We start from the raw sequence: 25,756 nt of genomic DNA on the forward strand, positions 1-25,756 counted from the left end.
CACGGCAGAGCGGCAGTGGGGAAGGGGGGCCCAAGTTTGGGGAACAGCCCAGGGCCTATAGTCTACTTATTCCGCCACTGATGATACATATACATAGGTTTTCTCTACTTCTTTTAAATATGGCATATGGATACCCTAATGATATGGGTATCCTGATGGGACGTTACAAAAAAGTGAACTAGGAGCAAACATACCGTATTATAAAAACAAACTATAAAAGTCAGTGACTGGTTTAGGTAATTCTCTTTATTTGTATGGTATATATCATATACACATCATTGTACCTGTCAAAATTAACTGTTGTTTAATATAGACTACAACAAGAGCTGCTACATTGGTGATAGCACTTTACATTTAGCTGTATGAAGACTAGAAGGGTGGAAGCAAAAAATGACAAGGAAGGAAATAGCAGTTATTAAACAAAATCATATTTACACAGAACTATAAAGCAGTTTATCATAGTTTTATTTCATTTATACCACAGCTCTTATTCTACAAGAGGATTATTATATTATACAACAAAAAATGTACAGCTGCTATCAAGATATTTCTTAAAGGAATATTCCCAGACATTCCACAGGGTATGCCATAAATGTCTGTGATCCGCACTTATTTCGTCATCTGACCACCGTCTGGCTTGGTGCATCGGCCACAGAGTCCAAGCGGGGACTAGTGGAGAGAGGGCCGTGCATACGTACGGCTCTTTTCATACTGTTCCATGGTAGTTACGGTAACAGCCGTGCAATCGCTGCTTGGCTGTTTCTGTAACTGCCCCCTCTCCACTAGTCCCCGTCTGGAATCGGCAGCTTGCGGCTACCGCAGCAGGCAAGGCAGTTGTCTGGTGACCCCCTACTCGATATAGCTGCGGCCATGCCATAAATGTCTTAGTAGGGAAAACCCCTTTCAAATTGACTGAATAGACTTAAACCCCTGTCTCTGTCCTAATAATTAAAAACTCTTCACGTGTTTACAAATTTTCCTCTCATCTTAGCTTTTGCAGTAGTTCGTTAGTTAGAGCTGCAGTTTGTTTTCCAGAGCTGTTCCTTCCTACTGTAAAAAGGAACATAAATATGCTACTGTATTCTCTTCTTACATGTCACTCTTGTATATGTAGCTCTAAATGTCACAATCTGTACGTCGACTTGAATTAGTACACAGGGAGGCACTCTTACATAGGTAGGAACGCCCACATGCATACTAAAGGTTGGCAATCCAAACCTCCTTTTTATGCCTCATTCAATTGGCCATAGCTTTGTGCACGGTCCGTGATTATAGCACTGACGGGCCGCGGAGTGTCATCCATGGGCGGTCCGCAAATCGCAGACTGTGCACACATTGATTTCAAAGAGCCCGGACTGAAAATGCAGCCCATATAATGACATGTCCTATTTTTTTGTGGTCCGGGCTCCGGGCAATACACGGATCGTGGAAACCACGGTTGTGTGCATTGGCCCATAGGTTAACATGTGTTTTATACTATTCACAATTGCTGCTCCGCAATCGCGGCTAGTATACAGCTGCAAATGCACGGTCGTGTGCATAAGGCCTTAAGGTTTTCTTTTCTTTTTTTTAATGGAAAGAGCATTGAAATAGAAACTACCTATAATAATATGTTGAATAATTGTCAAAGTATGTCAATAATAAAACCATAGTTTTAATGTTATTTAAATTGTATCTGGACCTTCGAATCCATGAGAAGACAACTTCTGTTTGGCTTCATGTAAGATCGGAGAATTAAGGACTTACAGTATGGGCCCATAGATTTCTATTTGGTAACCGGGTGCCATGTGCACGGAGGCTTCATGGAGGAATAGCCAGTCCCTGTGGCTTGATACTCCGGAGCCGTAGGCACTCCATGTGCCACTTTATGGTGTTCCGTATGGTGGAGTTGTATAAAGATTACCTCCAAAATACAGTGTCCAATGGAGCATCGGACAATTTTTTTTGCTGTCGGACTCATAACAAATTGAAGGCATGGAGGTACAGAAGGGCCCCATAGAAATTTATAGATGCCATATCATGGCTCTTTACCACTCAGAGGTTGTACGAAGCACTAATACGCTTGTGTGGATGTGGTCCTTAGGTTCAGTAGTCACTAAATAATCTGTTTTATTAAACCGCAAATTGGAAAAAATCCCCAAAAAAGGCTGCCAGGAAAAACAATGCCAAGAAGTTTGAAACTATTTCTCTTGTTCCCCCTCATGAGATCTGGTCCTGTTTTTGGGCTAAAAATAAATAAATATGAAAACTGTTATCTCTGATGCTAGTGAGAACTGAGCCACTAGTGGACGATGGGAGTAGAAAACATGTCCATTAGACTTTTTATGAATTAATAACAAGGAGACATAAAGTCCATGCACAGATGATGTTTATTCACACCATTAGGGCTTGTCCACACGTAACGGAATTGCTGCAGAAAATTTCTGAAGCAATTCCGTTGAAAGTAGCAGGATTTCCACTGTGGAAAAAACACACCATTTCCTGCGTTTTTTACTGCAGAAAATGGTGCATATTTTGCTGGGTCTTTCTCAATGATGGGAGATGGTGACATCTCCTCTGAAAAACGCAGCAATTCAGACCACTTTCCGCAGAAGGAATTGACGTGCTGCGGTAAGAAAAATACGCATCGCAGGTTAATTTCTGGTTGGAATTTTTACGCAGCGTGTGGATGAGATTTGTTAAGTCTCACCCACTTTGCTGCAATTGTATTCTGATGCATATTTTCTGTCAAAAAAATACACTGGACAAGCCCTTAGTGTTTGGATTTAGGGTAACATGAACTAAATAATTTATTGGAACAATATACTCAGATAACTGAAGCTGTGAGAGTTCAGGAGAAAATAGGAATAGAATGACGAGCAGCAGGATGTATAGATACAATCACAAAAATCATGAAAACACCTCAATAATAACAACTATATAGACAAATAATCATCGCTGATAGGGCTGGCAGTTATGGCTCAGTCCTGTTACCTGAATTTTTACACAGCAATATTGCTATTACTAAAGTTAGACATCAGCAACAATTTTGCTACAAGTATTATGGCTATTGATATGGCTAATAAACTTGTACAGAGTGGATCTCTTAAATATTCTGTTGTTTTATATTCCCCGTAGCTTAGGTGCAGGATTACCCTTTACTATCGAAATGGGTGATTAGATGACACTTAGTCAGAGAACAGACTGGCGAAGGACTTCCTTAGATTCCGGATAGTGTCTGCTTTAGCTTCATCGCCGTTATTTGATGAGCGGAAGAACGATGACTGGGTGAAGTTGAAGGCGTTGGTCAGAGACTGGGACTTGCTAATTAAAAAAAAGGGAATATATTTACTATAGGTAAAATAAATATGGAGAAATCCGGTTCCGGTTGCAAATATGCTACTGCAGACGCATGAACAAGCATAAGCTGATTAAAAATGTACCTGCAAACAAGGCAGCCATTTTGTTGTAGACAGATCTCAGACACAGCATGTGATTGTGATGGAGTTGATTACTATTGAAATTAGAGTGTATTCGCACAATGCGGTTTTGCTGCATTTTTTCCCCGCACGGCTGAAAACCACAATGCAGAAACACGTGTTTTTAGCAGCAATTTGCGGCGGTTTTGCAGTTAGCAGGGAAACCACGGCAAATCGTGGTAAAAAATGCATGTGTTTTTGCAGCGCGATTTTTAGCTGCGCGGGAAAAAACGAGGCAAAACTGCATGCTATTTTTACGAACGCTGAACCATTTTGCTTTGTATCCACCTGAAAACACAACAGCCATGATAGCAATGTATCCCACTGGCAAACATATATTTTTCCACAATAAAGAGACATGGCGGTCTATCCCTGGCTATATGCAAAGACCCAGTTATAGATTAATGCATGAAAACTAGCACAGACAAGAACTGGAGATGTCCTTAGCAACCAATGAGATCTCAACTATTAATATTTCATAACAGGTCTAAAAATGAAAGCAGTGATCACATTGGTTGCTATTGGCAACAACTATAGTCCTTGTCTGCACTAGTATTCATACATGAGATCCATTGGAGGAGATAAACTGGTGCAAAGGACCCATAGCAACCAATCAGATTCCACCTCTAATTTTGCAGAGGCCTTATGAAAAATGAAAGCATGAACCTGATTGGTTGCCATGGGCAACTATTCAACATTTCCTTTGCACTAATTTTAATAAACCTCCTTCATTGTGCGTAATGGAGCTGTGATCACTGTATATTAGTATTGTTTGAGCACTGTATGGTGATATTTACTTGTGCTTTGTGTCACTGCACAATGTATTATTTTTGCAGTGTATGTGGTGGCAGCACTGTATAGGATTGTTATTTAGACATCTGTATGGAAATTTTATTTGGACAACTTATGGCCCTGTTATTGGGTTATCATCCTGTATGACAATGATAATTAGTCACTGTATGTAAGGCTGAATTCAAATCTGTGTTGCGGCTTCCGTTCTATCGCATCCGTCAGAGGACCACAAGAACGGAAGGTAATGTTTCCATCGAAAAACCCATTGATTTCAATGGGTTTTATTTTTGCATCAGTTGTGCTCAGTGAGGGTATCTTCACACGGCAAAGAAAAAACGGCTGTACAATACGGAGCTGTTATCAAGGGAAAATTTCAGCCGTTTTTTATGCATTAAGCGTTTTTTACAGGCGTTTTTTGAGCTGTTTTTCTATTGAGACAATGAAAAACGGCTCCAAAAACGGCTCAAGAAGTGACATGCACTTCCTTTTTATGGGGTGTTTTTTTACGCGCTGTGGGAACATAACGCCATTTTTCTCATTGAAATCAATGGCCAGATGTTTGGAGGCGTTCAGCCTCCGTATTTTTAGCCGTTTTTCAGGGGCTGAAAATAAGCCGTGTGAACATACGCTTAGGCTCCGTTTCGTCAGGTTTGTTTTTTTGACAGAAGAAATACCGTAGTCTTCTGCGCTATTGTTTCCGTCAAAAATTACGGAAACCTGATGTAAAGGAGCATTCCGTTTTTTTTTAACATTGAAATCATTGGCTGACGGATACAAACTGATATGCCATCCGTTTGTATCAGTTATGCACTACGTTTAACAGATCCGTTTTTTCTGCACATGCGCAGACTAAAAATTAAAGCAAGAAAGATGCAAAGTTAAAAACGTCGGAACTCTGTCACAACGGTAACAAACGTAAACCATTAGCTAGGTTTCCGTCACTATTGATATCAATGGTGAAGGAAACGGAAGCTTAGGTTTCCGACTGCTTTCTGATGAGGGGTTAACCCGACGGAAACCTCTGACGGAACCCCTCAACGGAGCACAGACGGTGATGTGAACAGGCCCTTATTTCAACGGACCCGCTAAAATGCATGCCACAACGCAGATGTGAACGAGGCCTTAATTGTATGGCAGAACACAATACAGGGGAGGGGGGAAAACAGAAGGTACCCTATAGGGCATTATCCAACATAAGGCCAGCGCTGGGCATTTGTATAAGCTATAATGTAGCCTTGTTATCCTGATTCAGATCCTTAATGAAACCATGAATTCCAAGATGCATCAGGTTATTCTGGCAGAAATCCTAGCTCCACTGCCAGAAAGTCATGGCTTGGATGCAGCTTGTCCTCTCAGCAGGGCAATGACCTCACAAACCACCTCGTAAGCAGCAGAGAAATGGTTGACAGATAAAAAAAAGAAAAATCAATATTTTACAATGGCCCTGTCCTGACTAGGAACCCACGTAATAGCTATGGTCTGAATTAAAGTCAATCAGTAAATGAGGGATCTGAAAAATATTCAAAATGGGGTCAATATCCAAAACAACATGCAATAAAGCTGTGTAGTAATTTCCAACCTTATAAATTATAGTAAAATTCTTTAAGTATACCAGTGATGGTTGCACCAAGTAGTTGAAACAGATGTTACAATATATTCTGAAACATTAATATAATTCAATTAAAAAATGTAGTGTACCTCTTTGAGCCTTCGTATGGAGACCCCATATGTTGGATGAATTATAATTTAATTAATGTTCAGGCCCAGGATGGTGATAACGGGGCTTTGACGACTCATGTGAAGTTAAACGAGAAGTAATCGCTCGGTCTGCTAACACTGAGAGTAAGGGCTTATTCAAACGAACGTTGAATACGTCCGTCTGAGGGCCGTTAAAACAACGGCTTTCCATGGGGCCGTTCACATGGCCGTTCTTTCAACGAACCTTGAAGGGTCAGTTGAAAAACAGAACATGTCCTATTTTCTTCCGTTTTCACTGATCCCTCCATAGAGCCAGGTCTATGGGGATCTGTGAAAACGGGACCTGCACGGGGGCAACTCGGACATGATAAATGGCCGTTTTTCACATTCGAGTTTCCCCACGTTCATGTGAGTAAGCCCTAAAGCTGGCCATACACATCAGATGCATGACGGCCAAACTTGCCCAGGACCAGCTGACTATCTAATGTGTATGACGGCGTCCCCACTCTCCCCCGACGGCAGATGTCAGGGGAGAGGAGGATCGGGCATGTCAAATTTCAACATGTCCGATCCTTTTGCTCGTTATTTAGTCTGCAGTGCCGAGCATGCATGTGTATAGGAGAGTCAAAAATATATTATTACAGACATAGTCCGTAATATGGACCTGTGAGACTCCATGTGCTGCAGGATCCATGAATGAGCCCTTGTAAAGGAGTAAGGTTTATCTAAGGAAGACATAATAATAATCCATATATAATAATATAGATGAGCCATGTTATAATTGTCGCTGAGAATGAAAACAGGAAGATGTTTTATTGAAAAGGTTGAAGACTTAGGGTATGTGCACACGCTAGCTGTCATTTACATGTGAAAAGACAGACTGTTTTCAAGAGAAAACAGCTGCCTCGTTTCACACGTAAATGCTCCTCCTCGCATTTTGCGAGCCGTCTGAGACGCTCGTAAATCTTGAGCTGTGCTTCATTGAGTTCAATGAAGAACAGCTCAAATTACGTGGCAAAGAAGTGCTCTGCATTTCTTTGCCGAGGCAGACCATTTACGCGTCGTCGTTTGACAGCTGTCAAACGACGACGCGTAAATTACAGGTCGTCTGCACAATACGTCGGCAAACCCATTCAAATGAATGGGCAGATGTTTGCCGACGTATTGGAGCCCTATTTTCAGACGTAAAACGAGGCATAATACGCCTCGTTTACGTCTGAAAATAGGTTGTGTGAACACAGCCTTAGACTTAACATCAGGTAGATGGTGGGAGTAAGAGATAGTTTTACAAGCCAGGAGAGATATACTGTAAATGTGGGAGGACTATGACTAATCACGCAAGGATTTCCTCAATTTTTTGTGACACCTCCCAATAATAACCACACTGAACTCACGTGATAGGATGTGTTTCTAATAATACCAGTTCTTAATGCTGATTGCAAAATGAGGAAAGATCTTTTTGTACTATTACATAATGGGCTATCAGGTGTGAAAGACAAAGATGACTTCTAATTAAGGAAAATGATGACGGGCTACAGTCCATCTGATACGGCTAATGCTGAATCTGTAGATTGCTGTATAAGCAAAATCAATGATCTGTATTCACTTTCAGAAAAAAATAATTGTTTTTTATAAATCTGTTACCTCTAATTTCCCCTGCAGCAGCCATGACAGGGGATATGTTGTATTGCAAGCTCTCTTTTAATCAGTGTATGTAGTATATGGTCATGTAGAGTCCGCCAGAGTAGTCGCGCTCTCTGCTGTGAGTCATAAAGGTGGGCTTTAAGTGGGGGACCCACCTCTATGAAGTCCATATGGCCACAAGGCAGAAAGAAATGGGTTGTCTTGATAAAACAACCAATTTAGACATGTCAAATTTATAGAGGTGTTTTGTTTTTTTGTTAGCTAAAACTGAGAATCGTGTCAAGCAGCTCAGTAAATCATCTAGATTCTAGACCATTAAAATTAATTCATGCCCATTGATGTTAATTGCTTCCATGTCATGTTGCTGCAGGGAGAATGATAATTTGACTCCAGTTCTTTTACGTTTTTTCTTGTTACATTGCTGAAAGTAAGTACACCCCTGAAAAACTTGTTCTGTTTAAACATATTTAGACGTACAATTAGAAATGACTAAATTCATTTTTTATAGTGAAATTTTAAAATCAGAATTTTTCTGCAGCAATTTGGCTCGGTTCTTATCTGCGCTCCAGGGTTCTGTCTGGGATTCTATCAAGCATTCCGGTATTTTTTTATGGCAAGGGTAGCGTAGTCTGTAGCACTATTCTTGCTGTTAACTCAGGTGGACCCCATTAAACCGATCTGTCCGTTATAAGGATAAGCCATTACGCTAGTGCGAACAAAGCCTTCGCGATATACTTTTTTTTTAAATTAAGATCTAAAGTATAATTCTCTAGTAAGTTTAAAATCCCTTAGGTCCCAGCTGCAGGCATTTCATGTCTTTTCAATTTCCCTCTATCTTATGGCACATCTAGGCCAGAATAGGGTGCCAATCGTTATATTAGGCACCCCATCATTTCATTTAGAAGATCTTTGTGATGCTTGCAGTGCTTGTCGCTGAACTTCATAATAATTGTGCTACTAATCTTATGTCCTTTCATCATTCACCTGTTGGGAGTCAATGACGTTAAGTGTGGTTATATTACCCATTAGTGCCCATTTCCCAAATGGGATCAATTCATATTGTTTCCTTGTGATATCTGCCCAGTCTGATGGCACATTCTAAGTTTATCGAAGAGAGCAAGAAAAATTATTATATATTCACTAGGATCTTACTTCAACGGTGGATGAGGTTGGGTTTTTTGAGGTGGCTCCATCTGATGGCTTGGTAGTGACTCCACATTGCTGACAGGAGATGATGTCTGTCCTACAGAAGGTGGTTGCTGACCTGCAGAGGTTGAAGGCCTTTGTGGTTCAATCTGTGGAAGTAGGTCTTGATCAGGAGGCTCTTGCTTGTCTACACGTTGTGGCGGCGGTTGACTATCAGATTGTAATCCTTGGGGTTGCACTGGGCCCCCTATGTTTAGTATAAAAGAAAACTTCACATTGTTAAAGCACTAATGGGATCTAAAACAAATCTTATCTCACCCAGTATCTTTGAGGTGAGGCAATGGTAAATATACTGTGCAAATTATATGCAAGCTAAAGTGAGGCAATCTTTATGGGCATATAGCCAAAATAGTATTTTTATTGCCGACTGCTGCACGATATAACAGTCTATGATAAGAATACCACAGGGCTATTAGTATTGGCTTGACGGTATAATTTCCCTTGCACTGCGTCATAGAATAAGTTACTATTTTTCTCATTTTCACCAACCAGACAGCTAATACATCTCAGCAGACATGAAAATCTTACCATACTTCTCTAGTATCCCTTCACAAAACATAACATGTAAGCTCCCGCATGCATAGAATATATTTTATCAGTTCTAAAGATAATACATCATTTGATATGTCTCCGGGCAATGGTTATTGCCCAGGTATAAACATGGCGCTCTATGTTGTAAAGAACAGTAAAAAGCGTAGATTAAATTATCCATTGATGAGAAGAGGTTAGAGTCCAAGTAAAGTACCGAAAGGACATGAGAATATGTAAGTAAGATACTTTAACACCCAGTAGTGAAGCAATAATTCTCTTGTTTTAATTTTTGGGGAAAATACGGTCATATCTGAAGAAGTCTTAGTGTAAACAGTGTGGATTTTCCGCAACGTATTTCATACAGTAGCAGCATAGTGGATGATGAGATTTGAACAAATGTCATCAACACGCTGCGTAAAGAATCCACAGAAAAAACGTTCATAAATTGAACTGCGTGCAGGTTTTTAATTTGCAGCATATCAATTTATGCTTCGGAATCGCTAGTTTTCTGTTGTGGGTTTTCCCCCATTGACTTCAAATGTTGTGAGTTGTGATTCCGCCGCAAAAATCACAAATCGGAAAAAAAAGACAATACTTAGTGCCGGTGCGTTCTCATAGTGTCGCGTTCCGTTTTTCTTCATGCAGCTCGGCCTTCTGGGATGACGTTTCATCCCATGTGACTGCTGCAGCCAATCACAGGCTGCAGCAGTCAGATGGGCTGCAGATTCATCCAAGGAGGCCGGACTGCAGGGAGAACAGAGGGATGCGTCGCCATGACATGGAGAACGGGCTAAGTATAAACTTATTTTGTTTTCCGCAGCGGATATTCTGCCCGAAAAACTGCACCACACTTTGGCACGTTTTTCTGGCCAGAATTCCCTGCGGGTTCCAGGAAGGATGCACTGTGTGATTTTACGCAGCGTATCCGCCCTGTGGGAACATGGTATTAAAGTGAATCTCCATCCTTCCATCTAAATAAGTCTAAAATGCTTTGATGAGGGCTCAGTCTTTCGATACAGCGCTCCATATCTTTGGCATAGACATTCATGCCAAAATGATGTCTGCGTTCAGCCCCCACTAATAGGCACTTGATGTAGGCTCCCCCTCCAGGTGGCTGCAGCCATTAAAACTCTAGATTTATGTAGAGGATTTGAGCTCTGGAAAAGAAAAATAGAGCCCTGACAGGTGGAAATTTACTTTACGGGCAAGTTCACACATAGCGTAAACACTGCGGATTTTCCGCAACAGATCTTGTTGCGGAAAATCTGCAGCATAATACAGTAGCGGCATCTGCCTCCCAGTTTCTATCTTTAACCTCGTCCCTAGGTCTGTCACAACTTACTAACTCTTCTACACATGAAGACGGCCATTCACTTGACCTGGTCTTCCGTCTCTGCTCAGTTTCTGACTTTATTAACTCTCCTCTCCCGCTCTCTGACCACAACCTTCTCTCCTTTACTATCAAATATTCTCTGCCTTCTCAGGTCATCCCTACGTATCAGACATACAGAAATCTACATGCCATTAACACTCAGAAACTCATAGACAGTCTACAGTCCTCATTGTCCCCTATCTCTTCCCTCTCCTGTCCCAATCTGGCTGCCAAACGTTACAATAACACTCTCAAGAATACATTGGATGAAGCAGCCCCCCCTACACTCCGAACTACTCGACAAAGACGACGACAACCCTGGCACATGCCTCAATCCCGCTTTCTTCAGCGGTGCTTGAGATGTGCCGAACGACTGTGGAGAAAATCACATTTGGATGCAGATTTCCTCCATTACAAATTTATGCTGAGAACTTACAACTCTGCCCTTCACCGAGCCAAACAAGTCTATTTCACCTCTCTCATCTCCCAACTATCTAATAATACAAAACGCCTCTTTGATATTTTTCACTCCCTCCATAGTCCTAAAATGCAGACGCCAATCACAGATCTCAGTGCTGAAGACCTGGCCACTTATTTTAAAGTTAAAATTGACAAAACTTCCGCCATGATATTATCTCCCAGTCCCCTAGTAACATCGATCCCCTTCCCTCCCGCACTCCCTCTTCTTCACTCTCAGCATTTGACCCGATAACAGAAGAAGAAGTCTCTAGGCTACTCTCTTCTTCTCGTCTTACTACCTGTCCAAGTGATCCTATCCTCACACCTCCTCCAGTCCCTCTCCCCAGCTGTCACTGGTCACCTAACTAAAATATTTAACCTCTCTCTTTCCTCTGGTATCTTTCCCTCCTCTTTTAAACATGCCATTATAAACCCATTACTGAAAAAAACAACTCTTGACCCATCCAGCGCTGCTAACTACCGACCAGTCTCTAATCTGCCCTTTATCTCCAAACTCCTGGAACGCTTGGTCTAATCTCGCCTTATCCGCTATCTCTCTGCTAACTCCATGCTAGACCCCTTACAATCTGGTTTCCGCACTCTACATTCCACAGAAACTGCCCTTACTAAATTCTCAAATGATCTCTTGGCGGCTAAATCTAATGGCAAATACTCTCTACTGATTCTTCTGGATCTCTCTGCTGCCTTTGACACTGTAGACCACAAACTCCTACTTAAGATGCTCCACTCTATTGGCCTCAAGGACGCTGCTCTATCTTGGTCTTCCTCCTATCTCTCTGACCGCTCGTTCAGTGTGTCATTTGCTGGTTCCACTTCTTCTCCTCTTCCCCTTGCTGTCGGGGTTCCTCAGGAATCAGTCCTAGGTCCGCTTCTCTTTTCTCTCTACACAGCTCCTATTGGACAAACCATCAGCAGATTTGGCTTCCAGTGCCATCTCTACGCTGATGACACCTAATTATATGCCTCTTCCCGTGACATCACCCCTGCTCTAATACAAAACACCAGTGATTGTCTGTCCGCTGTCTCTAACATGGGTAGGCCCGTCAGGGGTCACGAGAGCGGGGGTCTGTGAGAGAGAGAGACGGACAGACAGAGACACACACCTTACCTGCAGTGCAGCTGGTCTTCATAATGGCGCCTGCTATCTCCCTACAAACAGCTTCTCTGCTGTGTGACTCTGACCTGCGTCTGCGCAGAACAGAGCCAGATAGCAGATGTAATGGACAGGAGCCGTTCATTGACTCCTATGCATTGTAGCTGCCGTATTTCATCTCTGTATGTGTCGTTAATCGACACATAAAGAGATGGAAAAAAATGGCAGCCCCCATAGACAAGTAAAAGTATGAATACATTAAAAAGTAGAAAGTGACAACACAAGTAAATACAATTGTTGTTTACATTATATTAAAAGCAATATAATAAAAAAAATAAAATCATGACACCTTCCCTTTAAGGGCTTCAGATTTTTGTATTTGATGTGGTGAAGGAGATGCAAACTGAATCCATATGACATGGATGACTTTTAAGTACTGTTCGGCAGTACTTGGGAAAGGATATCCCAATCTTCTAAAGTTATTATATAAAATTACGATGCAGAGGGTCAATCGTCTTCTAAGGCCCATTATGAAGAGATATTTGAGTGCTGGACCGATTTTCATGGAATTTCTATAGCGTAGTGAGGTTTTCCTTTACTTATACTTTTATCATTTTTTTCTCACCCGTGGGATATTTGGAGGGGGTAGGGAAGAGGAAGGCAGTTAAAAAAAGGCTTTTTTGTAATGTGAATTCTTACAAAGGATTATTTTTTATACGATGTATATGTAATATATGGTATATGTATGGTATATATGGTATATGTCTTTTTTCTACCTTTTTTTTAATTGATGATGAATTAACAAAAAGAAAGAGAAAATACATAAAGAATTTAAAAGAAAAAGAATATGGACCATATATTCTGGTCATGATCGTCTAGATTTTATGGGCTTCTAACAAACAGAATGACAATGTACTGGCTTTTATTTCCTTTCTTTTAGAGAGGCTTTTGTTTTTCATGTTTTACACCTCAGGGAGACTTGCCAACCCAATTTCCTACAGTTCTGTACACATAAGGACAACTGTGGTTTACTGTTTCAATCCCATAAATAAAGTGTATAGTGATCTGAATATTGGTGCCCTAAATGCATTCTGCAATTGTAGCTGATATAGTGTTCAGTAGATATGAAGATGGGCACATAAAAGAGGCAGAGACCATAGGGGCAAAATGGTCCCTAGGCCACCACATACTTTACAAGCAGCAGTTATACCTGGACATCTTGACAATAATTCTGACCCTTGTAATATGTATGGATGTGAATATAGCATCATTTTAAAGCCATCGCCACCGACCAGGGGCGCAACTTTATGTGCTGCAGAGGTTGTGTTCACAGCGGGGTTCTGAGTGGGCCCAAAAGGTACGTCTTCCCGTTTGAGGAGGTCAGTACTTTAAATCCTGTGTTATAATTGGTACTCCCTGTTACAGATTTTGCATTGGGGCAACCCATTCACAGTATATGGAAAAAAAACTATTAAAGAAGTTGGTTTAACAGGTGCTCAGTGGTTGATAACCAGAGGAATAAAGATGGTTATAGTTGCTTCACAATTTCCAAGGGCAATGCCAATAAGCAACATTCTAGTATAAGTAATGACTTGCTCGTGATGTATGATTCAAATAATTAATCAACATTACTTTTATACCATGACCCAGGTTAACATCTCATATTTGCAGGCAGTTCACATATATTTAGTACAGAATTGTGCAATTCATTAGTAAGCCGATCAGCAGATCAGTGAAAAGGCAATATGTGAAGCTTTTCTGCTTCCTTAGTTTAGCAGAACATTGTGGCTGATATCAAGTGTCTGCATGTGGTCTGAGTGAGCTTCTGCTGATTCTGCTTTTTAGAATACTAGTTTCCCCCTGTACCGGTATAATCCAGAAAGTACAGTATGACTGACAGATTAATAGGATGCCATTAGTTTTGTCTTCAGGGCTATTCTTAGCACAAAAAAATATTTGACTAACAATGCAGATGAGAGTAAATTCCTGCACACATTAATAAAACATCACGACAGACAAACTGCTAAATTATAATTGAGTCAAATACAACTTACCTCTGTCAGACCAGTGTTAATTGTAATGCATAACATTTTTGCACCATAACATATATTTAAGCTAGCCAGCATAGTAGCCAAACACGCCACAATGTTAAAACGTGGCCTAGGACCATAAACATGTACGTGAAGGCTGTAGTGTGGCCCAAGATAGTGCCGTTCAGTCATTGGTACTGTCAGCAATGTCAAAGGGAAGGACCAGTCAGCGCTGAGTCCAAATAGTGTAGTTGACATCCTGCCAGTTCCAGTGGTTCCCCAGTTAATATGTAAAGCTAGTATCCAAGTAGTAACTAACGCTAACTTAACAGTCTGACCCTGGATTTTTGGACCTGGTTCTTCTCCTTCACACAGACTTCTGATTCAGTGCTGAATGTACTTGCCCTGTCCATACTGTATGTCCTCTATTATTGCATAGTTACACACGGAATTGTTTCTGTCATGTGAAACAGAGCACATCATGGTAAGAAGTGGACTGGCAAAAAGAAACCGAGATGGAGAAGGAGTATTATGGCATATAGGAGAGTTGGGAAGAGTGGTCTGGCATACAGCGTAAGATAAAAAGACTGGTCTGGTACAAAGAAGAACTTTGAAGGAGTGGTCTACTAAAATAGGTGAGTTGTGGAATTAGTGGTCTGGTACATACAGGATTGAACATGGAGTGGTATAGAAAACAGAAAAGCTTGAGATGCAGTGGTCTGGCAAACAGATGAGAAAAATTAGTGGTCTGGTAGGCAGAGGAGAAAATGAAGGAGTGGTCTGGCACACAGAGGAGAAAATGAAGGAGTTGTCGGGCACACAGAGGAGAAAATGAAAGAGTGGCCTGGCACACAGGAGAAAATGAAGGAGTGTTCTGACAGGCAGAGGAGAAAATGAAGGAGTGGTCTGGCACACAGAGGAGAAAACGAAAGAGTGGTCTGAAACACAAGAGAAAACTAAGGAGTGGTCTGGAACACATAGGAGAAAACTAAGGAGGGGTCTGGCACACAGAGGAGAAAATTAATGAGTGGTCTGGCACACAGAGGAGAAAATGAAGGAGTTGTCGGGCACACAGAGGAGAAAATGAAGGCGTTGTCGGGCACACAGAGGAGAAAATTAAGAAGTTGTTGGGCAGGCAGAGGAGAAAATGAAGGAGTGGTCTGGCACACAGAGGAGAAACTGCAGGATTGGTCTGGCACACAGGAGAAAACGAAAGAGTGGTCTGGAACACATGAGAGAAAACTAAGGAGTGGTCTGGAACACATAGGAGAAAACTTAGGAGGGGTCTGGCACACAGAGGAGAAAATTAATGAGTGGTCTGGTACACAGGAGAAAGTGAAGGGATTGTCTGGCACACAGACAATAAAATAAAGGAGTGGTCTGGCACACAAAGGAGAAAATTAGGGAGTGGTCTATAACACAGAGGAGAAAATAAAGGAGTGGTCCGGCACACAGAAGAGGAAATAAAGGAGTGGTCTGACACACCAAAAACATGGCACAAGTTGGAGAATGAGTGGCCTAGCAAGCAGAAGTTATGGGGAAGGAGTGGTCTGACACAGACTGAAGCAATTACGACTACTGAAGGTGTACTAGCATTAGCTTCCTAACAGCTTCTTAGCTTATACATAGACACTAAAAAGCTTAAAGGGGTTGTCCACTCCCAAAAACTCAATGGCCTATCCTCAGAATAGGCCATCAATATGAAATTGGTCGGGGTCCGACTCCCAGCACCCCCCGCCGTTCAGCTGTTCTGAAGGGGCCAAAGAGCTCGTGGGAGCACTGCTTCCCTTTCATTTCCTTTGCTGGTCACACAGTGAATCACCGACACATTTGTAGCGGCGGCTCACTGTATTACCACCTTCTCCCATTCACTTTAATAGGCAAAGGTTGCAATACTGTGAACCACGGCTACAAGTGCGTTGGCAATTTGCAGTGTGAGCAGTAAAGGAAATAAAGGGGAAGCAGCGCTACGGCCCCTTCAAAACAGCTGATCGGCAGGGGTGCCGGGAGTCGGACCCTGACCGATCAGATATTTTTGGCCTATCCTAAAGATAGGCAATCAATTTTTTGGGACTGGAGAACCCCATTAACACTAATAATCCATCAATTTCCATAAATGTAACACGAGATTGTCATAAAATGGGGGCATTAATATAAACACTAATGAACTGAATATTTTTACATTGAATAGTTAGTTGTTTTTTTTATCATACTTAGTCTATGTGAAATCCTCTGTTTTACACATCTGGCCTGAAGCCAATTCCACAGTTTCACAAGTTATCTGTAGAAAATGTTCCTTCTAAAACAAAAAATTCTAAAGTCAAACAAATGGAGACATATAATGATTGCATCTTTTAGAGAAACCCTAAACCCTAGAAGATAAATCCAGTTTTTGATGCAACGACTCTAGAATATGACCAGTTACAGCAAATTTAGAGGGTACCCTGACAGATTAATACACATTAAATATTCTTAAATAATGAAGCCACAAACCTAAACTTTTCTAAAACCTCATGCTTAACCGACTCTCTATTGTAAATAATAAAAGATACAGAAATCTGTAAGTTACCTCATTCGAAAGCGGATTTTAATGGAGAAATGACACCATGTGATCGTGCATCAACAGCTAACTCTCCAATAAAACCAATAAAAGTTATTTAAAGGGGTTTTACAGGAGTTTTACAGGAGGGCAGGGGAGGGTATAAAATAATAAATTAACAGGTGTCATACTTTGAAACGTCCCCCGCTCTAGCGCCGGTCCCTGAAGGTCTGGCAGCAGTTATGTTTTATACGATGTGAATCAATGGCAGATGTGTGCAACTGTATATACAATTGTGTGTATCTGGAGCATACAATTGGCAGCGCTCTACAAACGTGTAAGTTGAATGTGTAACCTTTACATTATGTGACCGGAGTCTAATTGGTATTACCGATATACCCTAATATGGTTAGAACCATTATAATCTGGATTCTTTGGATAGATATAGATGATTACCATCAACCATTATTTCAGCAGGATTTTAGAATGTATTAAAGTGGTAACATACAGAATAGTCAGATAGCATGAGGTTGGAAATTGGAAGAGGACGATCATTTTGGAGGCAGAGAGGTAGAATACCCAGTGGTAAGCAAAATCATATCACTTATAATTGTAGTACAAGAGATAGGCTTTAAACAATGTATGATTAGAGTTTGGGTCTGTCATCGTCTACATGGAATCACTGTGCACACAATGGAGGATTGCGGTTTATATTTGACCCTTGGAGTCAATAACACATATTCTATACATAAACTGTACCTTTGTTACTAATAGTGTTGCATAGTATATGGACAATATTTCTTTGACTGTCAACCAACATGTCTAGGTACTGACTACAATTAGACTCTGTATATATTAGCCTTACTCAGTTAATTTTCACCATTGGTTTTGGTATATATTCATGGCTGTCATGGCTCCGTTATGAGCTAGTGTATTATTACGCACAGTGCCTTATAAGTAGATTTGGCCATACTCGCTACTGTTGCAGATCAATTCCATTATCAGAGAAGTTCTCTCCCCTTTGGTCAATACAATATCACGTGATTAATCGTAACGGCAGCACCATTGAGAAATACTTTTTGCAGTACGTACTGTTACGGTAACATTTCATTGGGTTCCTCGAATATATATAATATAAATTTGCCTTTACAAAGATTCATGATTTAAAATGACAGTCTATTACAATGAGTCTGAAGAATGCATGGAAGATGAGGAATACAATTGACCATGTTCATTGTACATATCAAATGATCTACTTTTGCACCGATTTCAATTTGGCTAAAACTAAATGTAACGGCATTTACAGAATGACATTGACATATTCAAAGTTATGGGTTTGCAATACAAATTTCAACAACAATGGACCGCTCAAATAAGGAGGATTAATGCATACAATTTGCAATATTTTTCCTATGGAAACAGAGCCTTGAGCTGACGATAGATATTTGATTGTTGTCAGTAGATCCCACTGTTTATGGCAGGATCTGCCGACAATGTAATATCTACAGGGCACTTTCTGATCCCCTTGGATGTCTGTGCTTACGGCTAACCATAAGTTGCATTTTTTTCTTTCCAAAGGTATTGTTTTTCTCTAAGATATATGGCAGTGGGTATTCCTATCAGATGTTCCATCTCCCTCCTGTTTTTATGGGAATGTTTGCATATAAAACTCCAAAAAAAACGTACTCAACAAATATTGCGTATGTACGGGCAGCCTTATAAATTCGACTTACACAGATAGGCCGTAGAAGAGCAAAAGCATCCGGTAGCTAAGTCATCATAGCAGTGTTCATTGATGGTTCTTATGCTGTGGGCCTTCTTTTCATTCCACAATTCAACAGAATACGAAGGTCATGAAACACTTTTTGGATACTAGGTTATAGCTGAAGTTGAACTATGGTGTGACCTTCTACATAACGCGCTCACCCAAGCTTATTGCATCCCGCTGCATGGCACGAGCACCCAACTAGCTCTAGACTAAAGCTATCAATGCATATTAATTTAATTGCAAATCCCGTTGGCTGTCCAATGTTGAGAAAAAAGGGGATTGGCCATGTTAGTCTTTTTCATCTTTCACCTTTCCTGAGAATGGCACTGGAGGGATTAATCACCAGCAATCCCATGTGTGGAATGATTAATGGTGAATCAACATTAATCTGGTAATTATCTAATATGTATGAGCAGCCTATGGAAGGATGGACATAATAGAGTAACTTAAAGCGTTTGTCTGGAGTCCTCCTCATCTAGTATCCAACACTGAGAGCAGCTACTAGAAAAGTCTTTTGATCTAGAGGACCCGGCTCTTTTGTGTAGTACATGGATTTCCCCTGTTGTGGCGCAGCAAGGAAACTGAACACCTGTTGCCGGATTCTCTTGTAGACTATGGCTGTTCCAGCAGCAATCAGTGATCAGCTTGTTATCAGAAGATTGTCCACAGTGGAAACCCCTTTAGGGTATGTTCACACGTAGTCAACCAAAACGTCTGAAAATCCAGAGCTGTTTTCAAGGGAAAACAGACCCTGCTTTTCAGACGTTTTTTACCAACTCGCATTTTTACCAACTCATTTTTTTACCAACTCGTTTTTGGAGCTGTTTTCATTGGAGTCTATGAGAAAACAGCTCCAAAAACGTCTGAAAGAAGTGTCCTGCACTTCTTTTGACGAGGCTGTATTTTTACGAGTCGTCGTTTGACAGCTGTCAAACGACGACGCGTAAATAACAGGTCGTCTGCACAGTATGTCGGCAAACCCATTCAAATGAATGGGCAGATGTTTGCCGACGTATTGTAGCCATATTTTCAGACGTAAAACGAGGCATAATACGCCTCGTATACGTCTGAAATTTGGCCGTGTGAACATACCCTAAGAGAAATGCACCAATGAGAAGTTTTAAATAGGGAATCTACACATGTGGTGACATCTACAGAAATGACTGGATGACAGAACTTTGTTCACATCTGTTAGGCTTCCTCTGGCCCGCCATTAATATTAATGGCCACAGCCCATTCTGGACCAAGACGCAAAGCATGCAACTCTTTTGAGCCAAAAAAAAAAAAAAAAAAAGCCATATGGCATGAAATCTGAACTTTGTGATTACTTTTGTTTCAAAATGGTTTTCATTGAAAGCAATGTGATCTGCTTAGATGTCAATTTCTCTCCTAATTTTTACAGCACAAGGGAACTGACTATAAGGACGTGGAGGTGTGAACAGATATGTGGTATTTAGTAGGGATGTAAAATTAGACCACTATATAATTTATCTGTAAGACCTATTTACCAAAAATTGACTGATAATGTAAAAATAATATTGTACCATGATCAGATTATAGCATACACTAAGAGTTGGTTGGTCAGTCTGATAATGTTTATTGCCATGGATATTCCATTTGTAATTAATAATTATAATACTTGAATGTTAAGACCCAAAAACCATACACCGAAGGCAGATGTTATTTCCTTTATTGCACATTAAGCTGTACAAGATATTTCACATAAATTACTGCAGTCAAACATCCATCATGTACTCTGTGCCACATAACTGGCTTTGTACAAAAAAAAAGTCTAACAAACAGGAACATAAAACTTAAAAAATAAAAACCAAATACATGAAATCTACATTTTAGGACAACTGACCCGTTTTTCCACAACATTGCACTGAAACATGCTTACATGCCAAAAATATATAGTAATCTCAAATGTTACTAACGGCATTTAACATCTTCATATATCATAGAAACAGAATTAACCCCTAAGTGGCTTCCTGTGTCGGCTTTTAACCCTTTCCTGCTGGCACACTGCGCACACAGAATGACAAGAGACACTCAAGCGGCGAGAACCACACATAACTGCATGCACAAACTGGAACCTTTATATATGTATGTCTTTACTGTAGGATGACCAGTGCATGTGGGATATTATAAACTGGAAGCCAGTAAGGCCGTCGTGAATCTACAATCACTATTTTAGCTGCACTTCAGACACAAAATGACAAAAGATGATCTTTGCGTACAATGAGCGCTAACAATTGTATTCCTCACGCTCCCATTGTTACTTCGCAATATCTCTGGAGTTAAGTAGTGAACACTTCCTCAGTTGTTAAAGCGCAATGGACTTAATAGTCTGTGGTGATAAATTATGTCTACCAACGTTCAGTGATATAAGCCCTTGGATAATGTTAGTCTTGATATATGGGCTTTTTTATTGGGCAGTAGAATACAAAAACACACAATAAAAAGAGAACGGACAAAAGTTGGTATGGAGAAGACAGTGCAAGGGAATGGGGTAAATGACAAACACAACAGTTATGACAAAGGGTTAGTGAAATAAGTATGACAAATAAGTTACGATTCACAAATGTCCATCTTAATAAATGAAATATTAAAACACATGCCAAGACTTAAAGGGGTTATATATGATTCTAAAACATGTCTTCTTTCTTCCAGAAACAACACCATTCATGACCATGGGCTGTGGGCTGTGTCTGGTATTACAGCTCAGTCCGAATAGCTGAGCATACACTATTATTTGGTTTTAAATCTGTTGTTGTCCAAGATTTATCGCAATATTTCATTTCGCTTTTAATGACAAAAAATGCCCCGATGGGGCTGAGCGGCAATACAAGACACAGTCCATAGACAAAAAGTGGAGTTGTTTCTGGAAAATGGCAGCCATGTTTTTATCTTCTCATACAACCCCATTACAGAAAGGCAGAACTAGGGGACTAGAGAAAGCCAGTATGCCACACAGGTGACTACTCAATCTACTCAAACAGAACCGGCCAACCAGTCTTCAAACCTATCTTCTAACTAATGATCCTAAGAAATAGTGTCATGAGCCTTAAAAAAAAGCACCTCTGCCGGTAAGAACAGGTCCTTCCGTTTCTGCAGATATTTTCACGGTGAAACGAAACACATGTTATAAGGATTTCAATGACCACACATAGCAAGTAAACCGATAACAAGAGTTGTGAAGCTTCTATTGAGCCAAACAACTAATGCTGGTGAAGGACCATCCATACTAACAGCATAAAGCTCAGTATTACAACTTGTATTAAGAAGACAGCGGGTTAACTGATAAAGTATAAATATATCACCATCTCATCTACTCTTTAAATTGTACATTTTCTCCCACATCTTACTGTAGGGGTCTATCCGTGCCTATAGTTAGCTGACCCGATCTAACAGACTGTGATCTTTGGATCGACCTAAGACTGAAGGCAATAACTGTTGTACCAATAAAAACTCTTAAGCACAGCATGATTGCCTATTGCCTCTTTGGGTAGTGCTAAGCTATAAATCAATGTGAGGGTCACATCACACATTATGGCTATTGAGAGATACATGTATAACAAGAAGTCAAGGAATATTCTCCGAGCTTCTCTGTAATATTTACACCTCAGACTGACAACAATAAGGTATAAGCAGGTATGAGGAGAAGGAAAGTGATCTGCAGAAGTCACAATTCCATAGATATAAGTTATGTTTTTCAATCACTTGTTCTGTGCTCTTAAGCCACAAAAGCCAGGACAGAATACGTGGACTACAATGAAACATATTATACTCTATCACAAATATTGCACTAGTGGCCTATCCATATGGCGTGCAAATCACACTTACACAAGAATGCTAAAAAGTACTGAACGCACACCTCCGCATGAGAATGTCATTTTATGGAGTCACGAAAACAGACGGTACTAAAGTCCATGTTTACTAAGTCTACTCATGCTAACAATGACAGCAAAATCTATAAAATTACAAAAAGAAAGTAGCCCCGGAATTCAATAACTCAGATAAACCTGGATTTCAACTCATTGATCTTCTTAATCGTTTCATGCAAGTGATCTCCAGGTCACGTGTTCTCACGCTTACATACATACATACACGCTTGATGTAAAGTCGGAGGTTTGAAACTCGAGTAAGGTGTTAATCCCCACAATACATAAAAAAAGAAATCAGTTATAATAAACAGTCAGGTTGGACTTGAAAGAGGCACAATTCTGGGTATACTGGTTACATCAGCTCTGAATCACAAGTTAAACAGAGAAAAGAGAAGATAGCGTCACAGGCGAAGACATAGAGAGGGAAAGACTAGACAGAAGGAGGTGACACTGCATAGAAAAACACAGTCCAGGTCAGCACTGAAACATGGCAAATACTGCACAACATTTTTGTTTTCCTTTTTGCTTTTTTTTTTTGTTTTTTGGCTAGAACCCCTCTTCACCAACCCCTCACACAGCCTGGACTTGTTTTGGTCCTACTGAAACGCCATTACAGTCGAGAATGTACTGCAAACAACCTTGAGGTGGAGGTCGCTGTGCTGGAATCTTGCTCTGCTCGGATTCTTTCATTGTTCCGCTCTGAAAAACAGAAATGAGAAACACGGATTAGATTTACGATTTCTTACACAGATCTAGACTCTCTTCCACCAGGATAGAAAACACAAAAGGAAACTGGAATAGATTTACGACGGAAATTGAGACTTGCACTCATATTTTAGTGACTGTAATACAAAGTATGGTAACATATATATGCTTTCCTATAATCTAGCACACAAAGGGCTTAAAGACTGTGTTCACACTGCGTTTGCAGTGAATGTTTCACGTATACACCCAGAAAGCTCCCGACGTATGTGCAAAACGCATCCATAGGCTCCTATACACCCGACAAAGGCCAAAAGACCGACCTTTGGCCTACGTCAGGCTGGTATACGTTGATATAGCTTTTTTTTATTATTGCTAGATAAAATAGTGTACTTGACTATGCTATCCTATTCAGAGGCATTCATTAAAAAAAAATGCATACCGCATGGTATACTTTTTTAAAATGGGAGTCTATAGGTGACATTTGCCACTGTATGGAATGCATCACAGGCATCCATTTAACGTATATGTCATGAGCATAGGCTATAATAGCAACTGTGTAAAATATATGTAATGAAAAGCTCTCATGACATATACATTAAACAGGTGCTATATTAGACTATAGGTGACGAATGCCACTGTCACAGCCTCCGTTTAACATATACGTTGGGAGCTTTTCCCCGGCATATATGTTAAACGAAGAGCATAAACCTAGTGTGAACATTGTCTAAATTTCACCAAGACATTTTTAAAGGAGTTTTCCAGGAAATTGCAGTAATGGCTTATCCAATCAATGTACCCCTGGACCCACACCGATCAGCAGTATGAAGAGGCAGCACCCCTTCACTGTAGTGCAAATGAACTACAGAAGGGGAAAAATACAGCATTAAAGTAACCCTCTGCTTCTCCATAAAAAAAATTACATAATACGGGGAATGTATAAAGTACCTGGTTCCCTGCTTTTTAGTATTTCGGCCGCGGATCCCCTCTGCATTCATTTTAAATGGCTGCCGGCCTCTCAGACTGCCCTATGCACACCGTGCTTTGGTAGGCTAAGACTGTTCCTCCTGCTCTCGGATGGACCAGTGCTGATGACGTCAGCACTGTGTCCATCCTGAGCAGGTCCCTTACATGTCATCAGCGGAGTGTCTCAGACTACTGAAGCACAGTGTGTATAGGGTAGTCTGAGAAGATGGCGGCCATGTTAGAAAAATGCAAAGAAGATCCGGAATCGTCAGATCCGCGGCAGAAATGCTGGAAAGGAGGGCACCGGGTACATTAACTATACAGCCCCCATATTATGTAAAACTTGTATGGAGAACCAGAGGGTCGCTTTGACAAATTGGAGCAGATTCAGAACTCTATGTTTAAAAGCCTAGAACCGCTCTACCTCTTGCTTCAAAAATCTCTTTAAATATCCGAATTTGTTAGTGAACTGTTACTGTATTGCAAAAAAATGGTTGCTTTTCCTGTGTATACCGGAGAATACAGAAACACATCAAAGTTCAGCCGGTAAATTAGCCTGGTTGGACTTTAGCTCGTGAGCTGATCCTACAGTCTGTCGCACATGAACAGTATCACAGCATTTTATTAAAATCTGATCATCTCTCCCGAATATAAATGGCATCATAAGAACAGTAGCGCCAAATTACAGCAAACACTGTGCTAGTCATTAACTACACTAAATATATTGTGTCAAATCGAAATCCTTTTTTACAACATCTAGTAATATGAAATAGCCATCACGTGCTGGATGTTTAAGTACAATATTTACAGGAGAAAGTTACTCAGTAGCCAATATCTCGCCCCAGCAATGTCCACGAATGGTAATACAGGGTTCGGTTTACAAGTTTTAAGACATCACGGACAAGTTAAATAAAACTTAGCAAGAGTCATAAGAATATAAAATTGAAGGCAACAACGATTCATGAGCCATAAAACCATTTCACAAGTCCATGTACGTAGTAGTTTTATTTTCTTTATTAAATTTCCCTCTTAAACCAAAAAATCTCCAAAAATATAAATCCTTCCTTGAGTTGAAGTCCTTTTCTATACAGGAGTATTCAGTGGATTTTGAGTTCTTATATCATCTCCTTTCAGAGACAACTAATATAATGACAGCTTAAAATCTGCAGCATCCTGATGTACATTCACATTTTGTGTCTGACAACAACAATTGTTTTAGGGTTTTCTGGTGTTTTTTTTACCATGACTTTAATGGGCAAATGCAATATAAAAAAAAGGCTTGTAAAAACACAATCTGGTCCATAGAACTGTTCCAGGACTATTTAATAGGTGGTATTGACACAGTTTTTACTTTGAAGTTTTGTAGACATGGCCTTGCAGCTCCCACAAGGGTTGTCTCATATCTCCTGACCTGGCCAGTTCATATCTCCTGACCTGGCCAGACCTGGCTTAATCTGGCCAGTTTTGGAGGCTCGAAAGGTGTATAACCGCTGAGCCTGGGACTGTTGCGGTATAAGGGGTTAAAAATTTAGTTGGGTAGTCTTCCCTCCTTTGCTGGTGAGTCAGCTATTTTAGGAGGAGGAGGGTGTA

The 25,756-nt window shown here is 40.5% G+C and overlaps 1 protein-coding gene across 2 annotated transcripts in view; it reads right to left on the minus strand.

The window, feature by feature from the left end:
• Positions 1-228: 228 nt before the first annotated feature.
• Positions 229-25,756, minus strand: part of SYN2 (synapsin II) — a 356,436-nt gene continuing 330,908 nt past the window's right edge. For both annotated transcript variants that reach the window (XM_075833843.1, XM_075833844.1), the window contains exons 11-13: positions 23,137-23,197; positions 8,745-8,985; positions 229-3,303 (exon numbers count right to left, since the gene is read on the minus strand). In XM_075833843.1, the coding sequence (XP_075689958.1) occupies positions 3,168-3,303; positions 8,745-8,985; positions 23,137-23,197 (438 nt within the window). In that variant the 3' untranslated portion in view covers positions 229-3,167. The remainder of the gene's footprint in view (positions 3,304-8,744; positions 8,986-23,136; positions 23,198-25,756) is intronic.

This window comes from Rhinoderma darwinii, chromosome 7 (assembly GCF_050947455.1).
Source record: "Rhinoderma darwinii isolate aRhiDar2 chromosome 7, aRhiDar2.hap1, whole genome shotgun sequence".
NCBI lineage: Eukaryota > Metazoa > Chordata > Amphibia > Anura > Rhinodermatidae > Rhinoderma > Rhinoderma darwinii.